The 22238-nt window shown below is 36.5% G+C and overlaps 1 protein-coding gene across 7 annotated transcripts in view; it reads left to right on the top strand.

Moving 5' to 3' along the window:
- Smarca1 (SWI/SNF related, matrix associated, actin dependent regulator of chromatin, subfamily a, member 1) overlaps positions 1 to 16120 on the top strand; it is an 88352-nt gene extending 72232 nt beyond the window's left edge. For 3 of the 7 annotated variants that reach the window (XM_042682433.1, XM_042682437.1, XM_042682430.1), the window contains 2 exons: positions 14485 to 14595; positions 15643 to 16120. In XM_042682433.1, coding sequence (XP_042538367.1) covers positions 14485 to 14595; positions 15643 to 15714 — 183 coding nt within the window. In that variant the 3' untranslated portion in view covers positions 15715 to 16120. Of the gene's footprint in view, positions 1 to 14484; positions 14627 to 15574 lie in introns of all 7 variants that reach the window. The other 4 variants (XM_042682436.1, XM_042682431.1, XM_042682434.1 and 1 more) reach the window with 3 other exon arrangements.
- The last annotated feature ends 6118 nt before the right edge of the window (positions 16121 to 22238 follow it).

The following is a 22238-nucleotide window of genomic DNA, read 5'->3' as shown; positions in this document are numbered from 1 at the left end:
CCAGTCCTGGGGATTGAACTCGGTCTGGGCACTGTCACTGGGCTTCTTTTGCTCAAGGCTAGCGCTTTCCCACTTGAGCCACAGCGCCACTTCTGGCTTTTTCTGTTTATGTGATACTGAGGAATCAAACCCAGGGCTTCATGCATGCTAGGCAAACACTCTACCACTAAGCCACATTCCCAGCCCCAGGATTTATTTTTAATGAAAAGGAATTGTTGCCCAAGTTGAGTCTTTATATGATATTATGATGGAGAATAGTTAAGTGAAATTTACTTTATCTTTTACAATTTCCCCTATTATGTGCTAAAATAGATTATGTCCCTATTAATTCTGGTACTATTTAGCATTGTTCATTATGATACTGAAATTAAAGCAGCACATTATTTTTTGAGACAGGGTCTTGATATATAGCTTGCAATGACACCCAGTCTGGCCTTATATTCATAAACCTCCTGCTTCAGACTCCCAAGTACTAAGATTGTAGGTGTGAACTATCACTGTTGGCCACATTTTTAATGTTGATCCTGTTAGTCTCTTGTAAGCCTGGGTTATTAAGACTAAAATAGATTTATATAGTCCCCAAATTAAAGTCAACTAGAAGCTTGCAATCCAAACCATAGTTCTATGACTAGTTATGAACATTTTCTTGCTCAAAACTTCACTCCTTTCATATTTTCAGTTCAAGTTGAATAAAAAAAAATATGAGTTGCTGTATTAAAGGCATTAATTTTGACAAATGCTTACACAAATTTAGATTATGTCATTATTAGAATGTGCTTATCATATTTTAGGTGATAGAATGTTAAAAGAACTGAAAATAAAAATTAGACCAAGCTAAGCTAGGCCCAAAGAAACATAGGGTCCATAGTTTCCCTTATTTGTGGTAACTAATACATGTGTAGGACAAGTGGAAAAGGTCAAAAGCTATGTACATAATTGTAACCCCTCTGTACAGTATTTTCACCATAAAAAAAAAGAAAAAAAAGATGATAAGTGAAATGAACCCCTATAGGGACACAAATATATTTTTTCTTTTTTGCTATTGTTTCTAACATATTTATAATGTACCATGTGATTTTTTTGTTTCTTTGTATCTTCCTTCCCCACAGTATAACCCCTGTTTTCACTGTATTTGATGTTGGTGCTCTGCATCTTGTATAACACTTCTCTAATTCAGGGAGGGGAAGGGAAAAAACAAAATGCTTAAATGGTGATACAGATTGATCCATTGTAACAATGAGATGTACAAGACACTATGTTGAAATGAACTTTACAACTTTGGTGGGGTGGGAGGTAGGTGTGGAGGTCGGAGGGAAGGGATGGTAGGGGGAAAACAAAGGAGGAGGCAACAGTGCTCCATAGGAAATGTACTCATTACCTTGCTCATGTAACTGTAATGCCTCTGTACAGTATATACAATAAAAAATACAAAAAATTAGACCAAGCAAGGATCCATGAGGAAATAGAACAGTTCCAATAACGTTTCAGTTGAACATGGCAACATGGTATTTATTAGAGGTAATTGTAAAGTACTATACTTATGCAAAAGAAGATGAAATATATATTACTAAGATAGTGGAAGAATTGAGAAACAAATACAAAAGATAGGACTTAATATGTAGCATAAAGGACTGAGATCCATATAGGGAACAGTTGTTTGACAGTGTTTTTTGGATCATTGAAGTAGATTATTGAAGAATGATGCAAAATAGCTTTTGGAAATGAGATTATTCTTCAATTATCTGAAGCCTGACAATGAGATAGCTGGCCTTTTAAGGTACTGTGTAGCTCAGTGCATCTATGACCATACTTAGCAGAGAACTCCTTTCAAAATCCATGCATTTCTGATTTCTAGCTATTTGCATTTTTTATGCATGTAATGACATAATTTAGGGCAACATCAATAGCCTATAATAGAAAAATACCTAACTGCAAGTTTTAGAAAATACATGCTCTTTTCTGTTATGGAGCATTTTATTGTATTCTAAGTTTATTTCAATGATGTTTTTCTAATTTTAAGAGGTTAATAGTTTAATGCTGTTTCTAGTTTCTGGGTTTATTAAACTAAAGAAGTAGTATTACACACACACACAGACACACACACACACAGACACACACACACACACACACACACACACTTTTTTTTTTTTTTTGGTCCAGTCGTGGGGCCTGAACTCTGGGCCTGGGCGCTGTCCCTCAGCTCTTCAGCTCAAGGCTAGTGCTCTACCACTTGAGTCACAGCACCACTTCCGGCTTTTTTCTTTTTGCTTATGTGGTGCTGAGGAATCGAACCCAGGGCCTCAGGCATGCAAGGCAAGCACTCTACCACTGAGCCACCTTCCCAGCCCAGAGGTAGCATTATAGAGATTCAAAATGGAAAGGAAATCTTATCTAGAATATAAGCATAATTGTAGAGCTACATAACCTCTTACAGCATTTCTCAAGAAAAACCCCAGTATATTATTAACAACCACTAGATGTCTCTGAATTCCCTTGTAAAGAAGCTATTTCCCTCCATCTTCTTTTTAAGAAAAGACATTTAATCTGTGCTGCTTTCTTTACCCAGAGATTTAAATCTTTAGTGTAGTCTTCAAAAATCAGATCTTTAAATGAAATACCTATCTATTAAAAAGGAAGACCTGTCTGTCCTCAATTATTTTCTAAAAAATAGAAATTTTATTAGAGAACCTTTAAAAACAAAGTAATTTTATATTATATGTTAAAATGTCTTAGAATAAATTTTTATATTACTTTAAATTTTAATTTCTGTTCTGGTTGATGGATATTTTTGCTTATATTTCTAGATTTAGAATGTAAGTCATATTAAAAATATGCATTTATTTGTGTCAATTTTGGACTATTTCCATGACATCAGTAAGGGATTATAGAAATGGATTATTAAAATTTCTAGTTGGTCTCTTTATCCTCTCATCAAAAAAAATGATTATTCCTTTGTTAGAATGAGAAATAACGCCCTTGAAGAGGCAGCTGTGATTTCTGAAATAAAAACAAATTGTTTCATTGGAAATTTTCATCTCAAAACTTGAGGATATGATTTGGTTCATTTTTTTTGAGTATCACTATGTTTCAATTAAAATCTTGCTAATGATTGAACTCATCTTACTAAAAAAGCAATGAAATACTTAGAAAAAAGTAGAAACCTTGGTAGTTAAATTTTATGCACAGATCTCAAAATACTGAATCCATGGTTTTCTGACTTAACTAACAGTCATAAAGTGCTCAAAGGCACAGTCTTCCACTTCCAAATACGCCTCATTTTGAAAGCCTTCAGCTAAAGGTTGATGATTTCTTTGAGGCTCTTCTCCATTTTAAATGCTGGCTGTACAAAAGGGAAAAATGAGTTTCAAATCCATTTCTCTGTGCTAAAAAGACTGTGATTTTTTTTTTCTGAGAACTAGTGTGGTCTTCAAGTAAGCAATCAGTCTCTATTGAACTACATAAACAAGGAGAAGAGATACATTTTAGCTCAGAGCATAAGAATTGCTTTACCATTTTTTCCTAAGGAAAATAGAATGGAGTTCTTAGTATATTAAAGAGCTATCAGAATTAAAAGAATCTTTACCAAATGACCCTACGAGGAAATGATAATACTGTGTATTTGCATAGTACTATGTATATAATGCTTGCCAATCCCTTTGCCAATATTAGCTCATTAATTTTCTTGACACTTCTGACATACTAGGAGTTTTGAGAATAATCTAGAGGTCCTAAAGATCTAGCACGGTAGTCAGTTTACTGCAGAGGATACATGGAGAAAGGGTCCAAAGTTTAATCAGTAATGTCTTGGATATCTCTTTCTACTCTTATTTTGGTTTTACTGGTAGTGGGGTTTGAATTCAGGGCCATGCACTTGCTAGATAGGCATTCTACCACTGAAGCCATACCTCCAGCCCCTTTTGTTCTGGATATTCATTACTACTACTTCTACTACTACTACTACTCCTATTGCTGGTCCTGGGGCTTCATTTCAGGTACTATCCCTAAGCACTTTTACTCAATCGTGGGGCTTGAACTCGGCCTGGGCGCTGTCCCTGAGATTTTCAGCTCAAGGTGAGCACTCTACCACTTGAGCCACAGCAACACTTCTGGTTTTCTGATGATTTATTGGAGAGAAGAGTCTCATTCACTTTACTGACCATGCTGGCTTTGAACCTTGGTCCTCAGATCTCAGTCTCCTGAGTCGGTAGGAATATAGGCGTGAGCCACTGGCACCCAGCACTTCCAGTTTTTGAGTGCTTAATTGGAAATAAGTCTCATAGCGACTTTTCTGCCCAGGCTGGCTTTGAATCGTGATTCTCAGATCTCAGCCTCTTGAGTAGTTAGGAATACAAGTGTGAGCCACCAGCACCCAGCTGCTATAGATATTTTTGAAATAGCATCTGAAGTTTTGTCTGGGGTAGGCTATAATGTGATCCTTTTATTTACATTTCCTGACATAGCTGGAATGACAGGCACATGTCACCAAAGCCAGCTTTTTCTTTTGAGATTGAATCTTTTAAAAAAGTTACCATTCTTGGGGCTGGGAAGGTGGCTCAGTGGATTCTTTTACTTTTAAATTTTCTTTAGATAGTTGTACAAAGGAGTTGCCATTCAACAGAGCAGTTTATAAGTACAGTGTCTCTTGATCAATGCTATCCTTTTTAACATTGTCACCCACCCCTCCCACTCTTTCCCTAACTTTTCATAATTTTTAGGTTATATATTGAATCTTTTTGCCATTTAACAAAACAATTTATGTAGACAGTGCATCTCGATCTGTGCCATCCCTTCAACATCTCCCCCCCCGCCAACCTTCCCTTATTTTTTTCAGTTCTTTGGCACATACAGTGTATTCTTGGAATTGTCCCAGATGCTCCTCAATGGACAAATGGATCAAGAAAATGTGATATATATAGTAATGGAATTCTATGCATCCATTAGAAAGAATGACATTTAACCATTTCTAAAGAAATGGAAAAACTTGGAGAGGATTATGTTAAATGAAGTAAACCAGACCCAGAGAATCCCAGGTTGCATGTTTTCCCTCATTAGTGGGAACTAGAATGTGCATATAAATCTGGAAGTAAGCACACTGGGTGGCACCCAGGCGGTTATAAATGAGTAAGCTGAATTATAATAGAATCTGTGGAGAATGAAAATAACATAGTTTTTTAGAAAGACTACATCAATGCACAACAAAATGATTACTAGGATATGGGTACTTGTGAAGGTGGCGGCAAGAGGAGAGGGGTAGAAGAATGAATGGGGGAAATGAGTAGAATGAGATTGAATCTTGATCTTTTTTGCCTGGGCTGGTTTTGGAACCATGATTCTCATGATCTTTAGCTTCTACAGTCTGTAGCTGGGGTGACAGTCACATGCTACCTCACCCAATTATTAGTTGAGATGGCAGGGTAGGGGGAGGAGAGATGTGTCTCATGAACTTTTTTCCTGGACTGGCTCAGTGTGCTCCCTGATTTCCCAAGTAGCATGGATTAAGCATGTGTATCATTGGTGCTTGGCTTTTAGATCCCTTCTTAATACTTGAAGTTAGAAAAAAGGAGAATTTAATTCTCTGAAGGTAAAGACCATTTTTTGATAAAACATTTACTGCTTCCTTTACATGGTTGCTTTGACTCTTTTAGTTTAAAAATTCTTACCTTTTAACTTCTGGGAAGCTTTTTTCTTTCCTCCTGAGCTAGCTTGAGAAGCTGTGTGTTCATTGCCTTTGGCCATGTACGTTTCAGTTGAAGCAGAGTAATAGTAATTAGTCATTACAATTACCTGTCTTTTGTAGTCGTTTAGATGAGTTTTTGTGATAGCATCTCAGGGAGAGAATTGCAGTGTTGAATATAATGTAATAAAATTTTCATGTTATTAGTTTGTTTTCAAATCACAACTTTATTATTAATGAAAGTGTTCCTTATTTAAAAGTAAGAAAATGTCATTCCTCATTAGAACTGTGTGAGAAAAAGTACTTTCTAGAAAATACTAACTACAGCTTTTTATTAACTTGCTTCTCGTTTTATAGGTTTATCACAGTGGCTAGTAAATGTTAATTAGGTTATGGTTTCAGCTCAGGATATTTTATATATTCTCTAGCCAGTTGGGAAAGGATTGTCTTTATAGGTATTTTAGAAGAAGAAAGGTAAAAATCTCTATTTGTCCTATAGTCAGAATTAACATTTCTCATAGTCCCTTATGAAAACTAATAAATGTCATAAAGCTTATTCATGAAGTTTGATTTTTATGTTAGTACTTAATTTTGTATTAACAATTAGTATTAGTATTTTAGAGTATTGTGTTGTTAATGACATAAATGTGAATAAAACTTTAGTAAACTTCATAAACTGTAAAATACATATCAGTGGGTTCTTTATGAATGTAGAATTAGAATCTCAAAATCAAATACCTGTGTGCTCACAGACATCTTTTTGCTCCTCATACATTTGAAAGACCAAAAAGTCCCTTTTTGCCATAATTTTGAAAAAGCCTTATATGCAGGGATGTACAGACAAAGTAGTGTTAACTTGGCCTTATAGCAAAGGAATCTGAGGAATAGGTTGACAAAAGAGGTCTTTGTTGGAACCAAGTCTTGAAAACCTAAGGAATTAGCCCAGGGAATACATACCAGGTTGTGCCAGCAGGATTATACACTGGGTGCTTGTGGCTCATTCTTGTAATCCTAGATCTGAGAATTGTGGTTTGAATCTAGTCTGGGCAGGAAAGTCCATTAGATTCTTATCTCCAACTAATCACCAAAAAGCTGGGAATTCTGGCTCAAGTGGTAAAGGTCAGGGACAGTATCCAGGCCCTGAGTTCAAGCCCTAGGAATGGCAACAAAAAAGAAGGCAGTGACATGATCAGATTTACATTTTAAAAATATGGCTCAGGTAGATGTAGGTAGATACCTACTTCACTTAACAACCGTGCTAACAATTCTCGCATTTGTTTCTAGTTTTGCTTCATTCACTTTGTTTTTCCTTCCCATGGCTAATATGCCACCATCTGCTCCAGAGTCATTTTTTACTGCTGCTGTTTAAACCTTGAAGTGTAGTTGGTTATATTTAAGCAAGTAAGAGTGGTATGGGGCCCACAGTAGGTACTGAGTGAATGAAGGAGCATCAGACTTTTCTACTTCCCTTTGCTTCTATCACACAGATTCCTACAATTAGACCAGATCTGAATAGAATGTGAAGAAATGTACCAATATGTCAGATTTCTTTTACTCTTTTTGTAATGATAGAGGTTGCCTTTCATTCCTGCAGCAGCCTTGATATAATCATGCTTGAATATCTAATTGTAGATTTCCTGTGTGTTACGCATTTCTACCCTTTCATTTAGGGGCCTAGACTATGCTGATAAACAGAAATACAATTAACTCACTAACAAGGATCCATTTTAGGTACTTATACTGATGCATTTTCTCTTGTAAAAAAGTAAAAATAATTTATATAAAGTCGTTTTACAGATGGTAGTAATTACATACAAGTATCTTTATTTGGTCCTTGTTTGGGAAATGTAGGATATACTTATTAGAGCATCAGTTTCCATTTAACTCAGTGTTCTTGGGCTATGAGATCTTTGTATAGACTCAAGTTATTTATTTTTCGTGCTCGTACTGGGTCTTGAAATTAGAGCCTAGGCACTGTCCTTAAACTTTTTTCACTCAAGGCTGATACTCTATCACTTGAGTCACAGCTCCACATCCAGCTTTTTGGTGGTTACTTGGAGATAAGAGTCTCATACAATTTTCTTTCTGGGCTGGCTTTGAATCATGATATTCAAATCTCAGCAGAGGTTCAAATGTGACTCAAAATCTGGAAACTATAGCAGAGAATTTAAAGACAAAGGTATTAATTAAAATTTTATTTTCTAGAAGTAAAATGAAGAGAGTATGTTTAAGAAGTAGAAAAATATGTTCATTTCATTTTACTAAGAACTGTAGAAGAAAATCCTGACATAGAATTTTATCACAAATTCAGAGGAACAAATGTGAAATGTTTTTTTTTTCCAGTTTTGCTCTTGCTCATTCAGCTACTTTTGACTTTCAACCATAAAAGGCACAGACCTTCTGTCATTCAGACTTAGGTAGGCTTAGTGTCTAGGATTTTAGTACATAGGAAATGTAATGTGGAACCTCTTTAATCTTTTTCAATAAGTCACTTCAAGTCTACTGATGTGCTTTTTGAATTGATGCTTTGAAGCTGAGTAGGGGCAAAGAATATTTGAACTTGGTGCCTGGGGTGATTGATATTCACCACACACCAAGGGGCAGCACTGTGCACTGCAAACATTACATCATTTATTAAAGGTAGAGAGATATATCCTATTATCAAAAGTTGAAATATGAATGACTTTGCATTGAGTGGACTCCTAAGCCATTGGAGAGATATGAGAAAACAGAACAGCACAATTTTGTTTAAAGTAAATATGAAGTCTATAATTTATAGCAAGAGTTGGCAAAACCTGATTTACATAGTTTACAGGCTACAAATGATTTTTTAAATGTTTACTGGTTGAAAGAAATAGAAAGACTACTATTCTGGTACGTGAAAAGTATACAGAATTGCAATGTTAGTGTCTGGAAGTAAGGTTTTTATTGGAACAGAGGTACATACTCATTTATGTATTGTTTATAGCTGTTTTCATGCTACAGCAGCATAACTGAATAGTTGTGACAGAGTCTGTGGCATTCGCAAAGCTGAAAATATTTACCATCTGGCTTTTTACTGGAAAAAATGTACTGAAATCTGGTTTAAAATAATGTATGAAAAGTGGAGGGAAAGAAATAATAGAACCAAGGATAGGGTATTTATCATCAGACTTCTTGTTACTGGGATAAATACCTGAGAAAAAACAACTTGAGGAAGGATTTATTTTTGTTTCATACGTTCAGAGGATCATGGTGGGCATTGTGTAGCAGAGTGAAGAACTGCTGTATCATGGTGGCTAAGAAGTAGAGATAGGATATGTGCGTGTGTGCACTGGCTTTATCCTTTTATTCCACCTGGAATTCCAGACTGTGGAATGGTGCTGCCTACCTATAGTCAGGACAGGTCTCCCCTCCTTAGTTAATGCTCTCTGGAAGCACCTTCACTGACACCCCCAGACATCCCCAGAGGTAAACATTGCTAATGGCCTAGGTGTTTCTCAATGAAATCAAGTTGACATCCAACAATAACCATCAGAAGTCTGTTCCTTGTCATTTTACACCCCTACATACCTTTTAAACATTCTTAACATACTACTTTTGCCCCCGAGACCTTTGTTCATCTCCTAATACAAAGTGTATTTACTCCATCTCTATAAGTCCCCAAAGTCACAGGTCTGCATTGCTTGAAAGTTTCCTTTGAGACTTGAGGCAAATTCTTAGCTATGAGCACTTGTATGATAAAAAAAGTTGCATATGTTCAAATACAACGGCACAGAGCACACATTCCCATTCCTAAAGGGAAGAATAGGAAAACAGCGCAGAAGGATTGGACCAAAGCAAGACTGAAAGCCAATCCAGTAGCTTTATGTTTGGCATCCAGGGCATACAGCAATGGGTTGTGAGCTCCAGAGGTCTGTACCTCTTACAGCTTCTCTCTTGGACTTACTGAACTCATAGCCTGACATTTTCCTTAGTGGACAGTGCTTGCTCACAGAATCTCCAGACATCTTAAGTTTCCATTGCAGCTTAGACTTCGCTGTCATAGTTCTCTCGAAGTCATAGCTCTCAGGGGCTTCCAGGAGAGACTCTTACATTGTCACACACATTGCTTGGCCTACCAAGCTTTCCTTGGAAACTGGGTGGATGTTTCATGACTCTAGAATTCATTCTGCATGCTTATAAAACCAGCATCATGTGGACCACAACAAAGTCTGTCCCTAGTTCAAGCAGTTTCTAGGCCCCTTTGCACCACAGCTGCAGTAGTCTCAGTGCCTGGTTGGCTGAGCACAGAAGTTATTTTCCTATATAGGTCTGTGTGAGCATTGAGCTCTGCAACTCTCTTATCAGATAGAAGTCTCAGATGAAATGAAATATGCTTCCCCACATTCCTACTGAAATTGTAGTCTTTTGAGCTTCTTCCAGAATTACCCACCCATTGAGCTCTTCTAGGGCTATTCTAGCTCACATCACCACATTTCTCCAAACTCCCAAGACTTCTAAACCATATCATCATCTAGTCACAGGAATGAGTCCCCCTTTCTGGTATCAATTTTCTGTGTCAATTTGACTTTCCATCGATGTCACAAGTACCTGAGAAATTTAAATGGAAGAAGTATTTGTTTTACCTCACAGTTTTAGAGGATTCAGTCTGTCCATTTCTAAGAGATACACTCTGAATGTGGAAGCACCGTCCCATAGTCTGGGATCCTGAACAGAATAGAAAGATAAAGGAGAAAGTGGAAAACTCACTTGTGGTGATGTGTTCTTGTCTCTGTGTGTGTCTCTAGTCTCTCTTGCCCTGATCTGAGATAGTCTGCCTGCCACAAGAGAGCAAGTTTGTCGAGAGGTAGAATTGCCAGCTTTAGAATACAGTTGTTGAAGAATTCTGTTAGGCAAGCTCCATGACTCATTAGCAAGTATATAGTACAAAGGATTATTCAGGCATTAACTTGAATAATTTTTATTGTTAGGTCCCTTTTGATCTTAACAGTGTATAATTTGGTGACCTTTACCAGTGAGGATCTATATTGAGAGATACTTGAGTAGTAAATACAGTGTAGCACTGGTCTTGCTCCAAAATTTTAAGATGGCTTTTTATCAACTACCTTATATAAAATTACTTAGTTTTTTTGTTCATATATCTATGATCTTTGATCTAACTCTGATTCTTACTTAATCTTAGCGATCACCCTTAGCTTGCATATCATTTGTCAAGTTGGCTTTTACTAAACATAGTTTCAGAATATTTAAATATGTTGAAACACATTTGGGACATACCAATACTAAATCCTGTCATACATACTCCCAATCTGTATCAGAATGCTAAAAGCTCTGGAAAGTCCTGCCATGGATATATTTGTTTAACCTTTTTAAAATTCAGCATTTCATACATATTTATACATGCAATGTTTTTTTTTCCAAAAATTGTCATTTTCCTATTCCCTTCTGTTGTCTTCATTTTTTTCCTTCAGTGTGATATTTTTCTCCCTTAAACTTATTAATTCCTAAATGAAGAGTGTAGACATGGGACAAAGACATCATTGGACCACAGAATTGTAGAAACTGGTTGAGGCACTATGGAAAGTTCCTTGTAATTCCAGAATATATAAATACAAATAGAATAATAAAAATCTAGGGGCACATGTAAGTGGAGAAATTAGGAAAAACAACTGTTTTTGATAGAAACTTTCTCACGTCATTTAATTATTTAAGCAGTGAGTCACTGCTTTATTGGTAATTTGGCCTTTCTGATTTTGAGCGATATTCTGTTTGTTATACCATCTGTTTAGTTAGGCAGTTGTTAAGTGTATAGTTAGAAAATTGGGTTGGTATGTCTCTAGAGAATGAGTCATGACCTATGCAGGAAGGTAATACCCATAATCATCTAGTCCTGGATTTCTTCCTCTAGAGAGTTAGACTATTTTTCTGTGTCTGGAGTAGTTAGTGGTAGGTTAAAGATAATAAAGGTAGAAAATTATTGTGCAGTCTATTTTTAATCATTTTGTGATACTCTACTTCCCTGCATATGAGACTGTCTCAAAGTATTAGTGTTTTTCTGTGAATCATTCATATGAATCATGAATATGTATCTAAAGATATCTGCAGTCACAGGCACTATTACTTACTGAGAATAATAATAGCCAGAGGGTATAGCTTAATGATTCAAGAATCAACTTCATATAAAGAATCTTATCTAGTCTCCCTAGAAACCAATGATCAAATCTCATCAGGGTCAACTTCACCCTTTCTATAATAGATAAATTAAATAACATGCTGTTTAATTTGTATGTGTATTAGTGTATGAGGCTATGAAGAGTGTTTGATCTGCATATTAAATATATCACCACTATTGTAACTAATATTCCAATGTTATTTTTCCTAAATTATTTAATCTTGGGTAATTGGTATATATGAGAAATCAACATTCCAGTATTATATAAGATCACCTAGGGCTGGGAGGTGGCTCAGTGGTAGAGCGCTTGCCTTGCATGCAGGAGGCCCTGGGTTCGATTCCTCAGCACCACATAAGTAAAAAGAAAAAAGCAAGAAGTGGTGCTGTGGCTCCAGTGGTAGAACGCTAGCCTTGAGCTGAAGACCTGAGGGGCAGCACCCAGGCCCAGGCAGGCCCCACAACTGGACCCCCCCAAAAAAAGATCACCTATACTTGGAAATTAGTCTGTCAATCTATAATTTTCTCTGGCTAGACTGTATTTTCCTTCCTGTTTGAGAGCTGAAGAGTGAATAGTAAGTGCTTGGATACTTAATAACACTTAGGAAATTAACATTTCCTATCTTGTCATTCCCTGATTTTATTTAGAAAGATAAAACTATTAAAATTACCATTTCTTTGAAACCTTTAGAGATCACTTAAGAACTAAATCTTCATTTTAGCAAATTTCAAATATTCAGGCTAACGTAAAGGACAAAATGAAACTTCCTAGTCCAACTACTTGGTGGTGGATGATCACTTTGGCCCTGGGGAGTGTGGGCAACATAGTCCTACCCCATCTCTTAAGAAAAAGAAAGTATCAGTGGTCTTATTTCAGAAGTAGTTGCTGTTAACTACTGATCGCATTCTTGTTATATTCTTCCAGCTATTGTGTCTATGTATTCTATTTCCAAATTACCAAAAACATAATTAGTTCCCAGTCTTTCCCCATTTACACCATTGTGAAAATTCTTTTGAATTCTTTGTAGGCCTTTCTTATTTGCTGACAGTAAAATAATAATAGAACTGTTAGGTCAGAAAGTATGCAAGATTTTTAAAATATAAACTTATTGTTACTAGGTGTTGTGCAGGTAATTAGTATGGTTTTTTGGACAATGTCACTCCTTTCTTTACTTTCCCTCAGTTTCCCCCATCCTGTCCTCACCCACAAATTGCATAGTTCTTTTTCAACAGTGTCTACTGAGTACCATAACTGCATTTGTTCATGTTTTCTCCATCCATTTCTACACTCCCATTAGTTCCCCCTAAAAAGAATAAAAACTGAATCCAAAACAACATCACCACCAGCAAAATCTATTTCTTTCTTATTTTCAGTTTGCTTTTTAGAAAGGTAGTATATAACGAGTCTGGCTTTGCTGCCATAACAGCATACCACAGTCGAGGTTTCCTATGTGACATTATTTTCTCATAATTATGAGGCTAGAGGTCCAAGTGGCAGTAGGGTTGGTTTTCTGGTTCACATTCTTCTGTACATGATGTCTTCACATGTGCGTAGAGAGGAAGAAGAAGCAGAAGAAAAAGAGGAAGAAGAGGAGGAAAGAAAAAGACAGTAATACATTATTCCTGTTGCCTTTAGGCCCAATTTTATGGGTCCTACATTGTGGTCTGACCATTTTTTTTATCTCATCTAGCATTATTTAACTGTTTAAATAATCCATTTCTAAATATAGTCACATTGAGAGTTAAGACTTTAAGATATGAATTTTGAAGAGACATAGTTTATTCTACATCAGGTATTGATACTGACATTCATTTTCAGTGAGAGCTTGTAATTCATCTTACTATTACAGTGCATGTACTATACTTGCACATGCCCATGTGCATAACTCATTGCTGATTTGATGTTAACTGCGTGTGTGTGTGTGTGTGTGTGTGTGTGTGTGTGTGTGTGTGTGTGTGTGTGATTTTGGTATGTATAAATTTGTATAACTGATCATCACCTACACAAGACTCCATTGTTTTTTGATGTCATTCTCACTCTTGCCTCCATAGCCCTCACAGCATTTCACCTTTTCTCCATTTATATAATTTTGTCATTTCAAGAATGTTATCTAAAAATAATAATATGATGTCACTTTGAAGTTCATTCAGGTGTTTTTTTTTTTTTTTGTCTGTCGTGGGGCTTGAACTCTGGGCTTGGGCGCTGTCCCTGTGCTTTTCAGCTCAAGGCCAGTGCTCTACCACTTGAGCCACAGCGCCAATTCCAGTTTTTTAGTGGTTTATAAGAGTCACAGGCTTTTCCTGTCTAGGCTGGCTTTGAACCATGATCCTCGGATCTCAGCCTCCTGAGTAGCTAGGCTTATAGGTGTGAGCCACTAGCGCCTGGCTCATTCAGGTCTTTATATTACTAATTCTTTATTTTTATTTCTGAGTAGTGTTCCATAGAGTAGATATACCATGGTTTGTTTAGTTACTTCTCAAAGGATATTTGTTCCCACCCATAGTTTTAGTGAACCTTATACCCTTTATGAATATTGTTCTGAGGGATATCACTTATGGAAATTCTTTATCACAGAAATGATACAGATAAATAATTGCCAATTTTGGAAAGATTATGACTGAATTTACAGAAATGAAGTCATTTTATTGTTTCATTTAGGAATTTCAGAGACGCTGTAACACTCTCATTTCATTGATTGAGAAAGAAAATATGGAAATTGAGGAAAGAGAGAGAGCAGAAAAGAAGAAACGGGCAACTAAAACTCCAATGGTAAAATTTTCAGCATTTTCCTAACTTTTAGGTTCATCTCGTTTTTTTACATAATTAAAATGCCTATATTATGTTAAATGCCAGAATACCATGAGCTGTTTCTATGACCTGCTAATTTGTTTGGAAAGAAAAAAATCCTACCACAATCACATGTTTCTTATCTGTCTGTAAACCATATGATTCGATTCTCTAGCAATGGGGCTCAATATTTTATGAATCCTCACAAATATAAACTGAACTGTAACGAAAAATCCTTTTGGGCCAAGTGAGGGTTAGGGATGGATTGACGCTGAAGTTGAAAACAAGAGTACTGATTTGATCACATATTTCATCTAATCTCTGTGGAATCATGACTGCAAATAAGAACTTTGAGCAGAAAACAAAGCTTTACATGGTAATGAGTGAAATGTTAGATAATAAGACAACTTGATATTTAAACCAGTCAAATTTTTTTTTGTATAGCTGTAATTTATTCTTTAGTACATCATATCATTTAAGTGTGGTTAAATAAGCTGCCATATTTCATCAAATCTAAGATGCCTTCCACTGTAAGACACAACGTTATTTTTTGTGTCACTAAGAAAAACATACTGCCAAGTATAATGGGATTCATTGTAAGATGCATCCTGATTTCAGAGATGCTAAAAAGTGAAAAAAAAATGACCATCATGGAAGATGTGAAATATGGTATGCTGAAATCGATCAGAAGTTTTTAAAGAGTAACAAAAGTGAAATTTCTGCTAAAACTTAAAAGTATTGAATAGTCCTCTAAGATAAGAGTACATTTATATACCGTGTGTAAGTAGATACTTGATGAATATTTTTGATGGATATTTTATGTCTTTTCATAAGAAGAAACATCCTTAAAGGTTATTTTACATTGGGTTATATAGTTTGTTGGGCTATGTAGAACATTAACTGTGAGTGTGACATTGAAGTGAATATTCATGTTAAAATTTTTAATGCATTTACATCCTAGATTTAACATTGTTCGGCCATTTAAAATGTGCATATTGGAGCAGAACATTAAATCTATTTCCATTTTAGTCACAGAAAAGAAAAGCAGAGTCAGCTACTGAGAGCTCTGGAAAGAAGGATGTCAAGAAGGTGAAATCCTAAAGCCTAGAAATAAAGTTTTAAATGGGAAACTGCTATTTTCTTGTTCCCATCTTCAAATGCTAATTGCCAGTTCCAGTGTATTCATGGTACTCTAAGAAAAATCTCTTTGGTTTTGATTTCTTGCATATTTTATATATTTTACAATGCTTTCTACCTGAAATGTGTAGCTTTATATTTTATGCATTTTAGTATTTTGTGTACTGTATTTTGTGCATTTCATGTTTTCATCAAAAAACCTCTCAGTCCTTGTTTTTTTGAAGCTTGTGCTGAGGTTTTAGCTTTTCTATGTTTTATATGCCGCTGCTTTGAAAGAGAACCTAGATTCTATAGTTGTATTATTGTTGTTTCATACTTTAAATTTATATGGCTGTGGAAAAACGAATTAAAAGTGATTTGAGGAGAAAGACGTTTTCACTTCTTTGTTGCTTTCTTTTCTATGTGTTATTGCATACCGTGATTAGCATAATAATTGTTTCTTTGCGGTCATCTAAATACTTTTTCCTAAAGGAATAAAGGATGAGAAAGAAAAATATTAAAAATCCTAACATTCGATACTGTGCTTGCTGTCAGTACACATTACATTTAAATTATTCTCTAAATATTCAAGTGGGAAAATATAATAAAGAAATGTCTATAAGAAATTTAATTATTTCCTGTTTTTTTGTGCAGTAGAAAGCAATCTTGTTTACTGAATTATATTGCTCACTACTGTATATTTGGTTGAAAGCTAAAGCTTTGCTTGAATTGTTCATGATCTGTTCTGTAGAGCCACTTCAGAGGAGTCTGGGGTGTGACATGTAGATTTATTTACATCTAAATTAAAAGTATGAAATAACTCATGCATTGCAGGTGGGAGAGTTCTATCTTCATTAAGAATACAATTATGTACGATCAGGTAGCATTTTCAAATTGTCAGTAGTTTTGCACATGAAGATTTAATTTCTTGCTCACACTGCCTATCTTGTGCAGGCCAGAGGAATAGGATCTACTCCATACAATCACTCAAGGTTCCAAGCTGACTAAGACTATTTTGTAGCCACACTATTCAAGACACACTATTCAAGACTATTCCACCTGCCACTGTAATAAATAAGAGGCTGGAGAACTTCATGTATGTTTTCTAGTGCTTCAACCCAAACATGACTAGAGTTAACACCCACTTCAAATGCATGCCCTCAAACTAGCCACATGGTCCTGTGTCCCTGCAAGAGGGATGGGAAATGTAGAAAAACAATGAAGCGTTTTCCATCACTACCTTCTCTAGCTTGTGTTTTACATTCCAAACCCCAATCTAAAGCTCTTCAACCCTGAATCACATTTTGGAATTCTGCATTCTAGTGAGGTAAAAAGCTACTATCACTCACTTGAACTGGATAAAATAGAATTTTACCAATACCTTCAAGTTCTATTGTGCTGGAAAAAAGCTGAATAAGCTCCTGGATTCAGATCAGTCAGTTTCTCCCTTAGGGGAAACGAAGCTAGAAGGTGGTAACAGGTAGAAGTAGAGTCTTTGAACACTTTCACGGACATTTAACAATCTCAATTTCTCGTTCTTTCTCTGTTAACTCAAAGTGGTTAATAGCTGAGCTATATGTGTTTGTTTGCTGTAAGGGAGAAAATCTGCAGGTAAGTTCAAACAGACTGTTCATATAAGATCCATATCTTATGGTCCTGCCTTGAACAAAAGAGATGTGAAATTCTTCTCCTTAAAACCATTGATGAATATTTTAAGTTATCCTTACAAACTTGTGAAATGGTTTATGCACAACTTAAATACCACACTATTTGGTGAAAATTCACCCTTGGCTATTTCTCATCTTGAAGGATATAAAGCTATATTGTTACCCTTAGCCTACCAAGAAGACATAGCAAAAGATAATGTAGTCCAAATACCATGTTAGGGATAAAATGTTTCAAGTGTAGATATGAAATTGCTCATGTCAAATTTTCAGAGAAATTAAACTACCAGAAAAAGTGTAAAATCTTTATCATTTCAGCCTTGTACTGGTGACTCAAGCCTATAATCCTAGCTAGTCAGGAGGCTGAGATCTGAGGACCACACTTCAAAGCTAGTTTTGGCAGGAAGAGTGTTTGAGACACTTCAATGAACTGGCAAAAAGGCAGAAGTGATGTGGCTCAAGTGGTAGAGCACCAGCCTTGAGCAAAAAAGCCAAGTGAGAGCACGAGGCCCTGAGTTCAAGGCCAATACCAGGTGCACACACACACAGAGTTTTTTTTTTAATTGGCTAGACTTAAGGTGTATCTTTAGACCTGGATGCCATGTTGAAGAGAAAAACAGGATAGACAATTTATTACATCTGTTTGGGGTCCAAGGGAATCAGAATAGTGTTCTGTATCCACATATAATCATACAGAAGCTCAGTAACCCTATTAACTAGCAAGAAAAGCCTTAATTGGTTGTACTGGACTCTGAATCCGATTGTTGGCTTGAAAAATGCTGGAGGAAAGGGAGTGGAGGAGCAGTGACACAGATAATTTTCTTCACTAAAAGATATCTGTTGAAAATAAGCAGCAAATAGGTTTCCTAACAATTCCTGGGCTTCTGTGGTGACCCTTAAGTGTCTAAATTGGTTACTTGGGCCCTAATTTGCTCACAATCAAATGAAGGTAGTCAAATGTAATCAGTAATCATTGTTTTCATATCCATTTGTATCTTGGTGTTTGGTGCATAGATCATTTTCCTCTGAGACTCTGTTGTACAGGTATTATGTTATACAAAAAATGTGGATACCTGTCTTATAATTCTATGAACTGTGGTCCCCAGATTTGGTCCTTTGGCTGAGACCCTCCACAACAAATTATTGAACTTGAATCATCGCAGCTATCCTATTTGCTTGGTGCTTGCTTTCAACTGGTGAAGATATGATTGTCACCAAAATAGAATGCTATTTGTTTCTAATTTCTGGCAAAGGTTCCCACTGTCTGTTGCCCCTCTTATATGGTATAGTAGTCAATGCAGTAGTTAAGTTGCCCAGGCATTGTGAAGATGATTAATGTTGATGTCCACATTGCTTTCTTGCCAGATGTTTCTACCAGCTCCTGAAATCTAGTTAGCCATCAAACTTCAAACTTCTTGCGTTCCATTCACTGTTTCCTTCATGTATTCTGCCTAAGCTACTTTCTCCAGTAGACAGGGGAGATTTTTCTGTGGTTCAAATATATGTAGCGAATGCTGCTTGTCACGTCCTCTATTTCTCAGGCTTGTTGTTTCTGTGTGTGCCAGCTGATTTTTAACTACCAGTATTTCTTCAAGGGTTTCTTGAGGGACCTGGAAGGCTTCTCTAGTCTGCATGGTAGGCTGTAAGATCTAGAGGTTAACACTTCTGGGAGTGTCTCTGAACCAAAAATCCTGATAGAAAATTGTTGTGAAAGTACCCTGGCTCTCTTAACCTCTTGCAAGGTAACTAAAGTACATGATTTTTTTCAGAGTTTATCCACACAATTATGTTCCAGTCACTCAGAGAAATGACTGTCTTCACAGTACACTTATTATTGACTTCTTTTACTTTATCACTTAACTACTTCCCAGTGGATGTTTCCTGAGATCACTTTTTAAAATGATATCTGCATTGCAATCTTTGTCTCAGGGTCTGCTTCTGAGGTAATCCAAATTAATATGTTCACCTTGCTTTTCTTTACCTTTAATTGATAAAAAGGTGGAGGTGTTTAAGGAACATAGTGTTTAGTTAGCATGTCATATCTGTTCTTATATAATCTAGCTCTCTGAAGAGTTAGTGGCTAATGTGATTAGATCGGGGTATTCTTCACTGCTACCAAGTACTGGGCTCTGATTTCTCTCCATTAGCAAATTTTCTTATCCCACAAATAGCTATGATATTAGAAACTATTAGAAGTTACAAGGTGTTTAGTGAGTAAAAAGATGGTGCCTAGGACACTTTCTAAGTGTTCTCCATGCTAATTGGTACCCCTTCCCTAGAGTTTTTATTTAGACAGCTGTACACAAACTGTTAGGCTTTCTCGTGGTTCTGTGATTTAAGGTTCTTTCTGGTGATGCCAGACTTCATGCATTTTTAGATTTAGTGACCTGATTACTTGTCTTTTCAAATAGCATACTTTTCCAGATATATTGCCTTCCTACTGGGGAAACTCATCTACACCAGCCAAGCTGTCTTTTTTCTTTGATTTTCAGTTCTGCCTTCTGTGTTGTCCCCAAGACCGTATTTTGAGTTTCTGTTCTTCCTGTTATATAAATTGCAATTCATCAATAGATTGGACTATCAAATTATGTGGGTTGTTTTTGAATGTCTGTATATTTGTGGGAGATTGATGGGGAGCACTATTCATATTTGCCTTCTATAATGATGAGAGGGTTTTTTGTGTCAGTCCTAGGGTACTTGCCCTGAGGGTTTTTTTTTTTCTAGTGCTGGTCATCAGGTTTGAACTCAGGGCTAGGGCTCTGCCTGAGCTTTTTACTCAAGGCTAGTTCTTTACTACTTGAGTCATAGCTCCACTTCTGACTTATTTTTGGTGGTTATTGGAAAATAGAATCTCCATTTTTCCAACTTGAGCTGGCTTTCAACTGGGATCCTCAGATCTCAGCCTCCTAAGTAGCTAGGATTATAGGCGTGAGCCACTAGTACCTGACTTCCTAAGTTTTTTGCTTAATGTTAGCACTCATTACTGGAGCCACAGCTCCATTTGAGACTTTTTTGATGGCTAATTGGAGATAGAGTACCACAGACTTTTTTGCCTGATTTGGCTTTAAACCACAATCCTTAGGTCTCAGCCTCCTAAGTAATTAGGATTACAGACGTGAGCCACTGGTGGCGTAGTTTATTGTTTTTGTTGTTTAAGCAACATGAACTGTGAGGATATTTTTATATGCCATATTTTTTTCTTCTATGGAGATTATCTACAATTCTGAACAGCTGTATACCCTTGCTCTAGCCTTATGGAACCAGACTGAGTGTCATGTTTTAGGTAGCAGGCATTCAAAATTACTAATGAAGGAAAAGCATTCTGAGTTATATTCAAGCTTTATCATGTACTCTCAGTTTCTCTCTTACCTGTTTGTATATATTGCCTTAGGAGATACCTTTCTGATTTTGGTTCTTAGAATCCCATATTGTGTAAGACATTCTATATTTATTGTTATTTTGCCTGGCCATAATCTTTAGCTATTCTTTTCTTTTAGGTCACACTGGAGTTAGAACTCAGGACCTTATGTTTGTTTGGCTTGCTTACTTGGCTCTACCTCTACCATTTGAGCCTCCAGCTGAGCTAATGCTGGTTATTTTGGAGATGGAACCTCATGTATTTCTCTGTCCAGGCTGGATTTCAATCCTGATTCTCTGGATCTCAGCCTCTTGAGTACCTATAGATTATAGGTGTAAACCACCAGTGTCTAGCTCTAGATCTTCTGTCTACCTATCCCAGATTTTGTGTTTTTGAGAGAACCAGATTGGTACAGATTGTCTTCTAAACAAGGTGACTTGATAAGTGGCTGGACTGACTTGGCCATAACTAGGTCATGGACATATCCCCTATGGTAATGTGGTTTAAAACTGGGCAGTGTGAGTAACCTAGTAAGGACAGGGATTGGGGTCTAACATTTGGTGATGGACTTGTTGAATATGTATATTGACTGTCAGGATTGATTTTTGAGATAGGATTTATCATACTGCTTATTTTTACTAATAACTGGTATAAAATGAAAATATATCAATTTAAATGTAATATAGTTATTTAATCAGCCAAACTGGTTATTAACATGTTAAATATTTGGTGATTTACTATTTGCTAATAGTTCTCCCCTCTAAGGCTCTTAAGCACCCTCACCTCAGGTGAACTAATCATTTGTGGTTTTCTAAGACTTTTTGTCTACCTTGCAAATATAGTTTAAGTTGTGGCATAGTTGTAAATAATGTATTTCATACTTTAGGGAATTCACTCTTAGGTAATCACAACACTCATTTCTCTAAAGTTTTCTTTTTTTTCTTTTTTTGTCAGTCATGGGGCCTGAACACTGGGCCTGGGCACTGCCCCTGAGCTCTTCAGCTCAAGGCTAGCACTCTACCACTTGAGCCACAGTGCCACTTCTGGATTTTTCTGTTTATGTGGTGCTGAGGAATCAAACCCAGGGCCTCGTGCATGCGAGACAAGCACTTTGCCCCTGAGTCACTTTCCCAGCCCTAAAGTTTTCATTTTTAAACATTTCTAACTTATTTCCATAAAAACGTAGAAGCCAGTCCCTGGTGGCATATGCCTGCAATTCTAGCTACTTGGGAGGCTGCGATCTGAACATCGAGGTTCAAAGCCAGCCTAGCAGGAAGGTGTGAGATTCTTATATCCAAGAAGAGGAGCAGTGGCTGGCTTTTAGCAAAAAATAGTTCAGGGACTGCACCCAGGCCATGAATTCAAACCCTAGGACTAGTAGGCATGTGCTTTCTCTCCACCCCTCACCCCAGTTTTAAATGATAATCTTAGGTTCAGATTTTTTGCCAGTAAAATAGATTTTGGTCACGAATCAGAATGATTAAGTT

Source organism: Dipodomys spectabilis, unplaced genomic scaffold, assembly GCF_019054845.1.
Source record: "Dipodomys spectabilis isolate Male_0828 unplaced genomic scaffold, ASM1905484v1 ptg000071l, whole genome shotgun sequence".
NCBI lineage: Eukaryota > Metazoa > Chordata > Mammalia > Rodentia > Heteromyidae > Dipodomys > Dipodomys spectabilis.
This window is presented reverse-complemented; position numbering and strand designations above follow the sequence as displayed.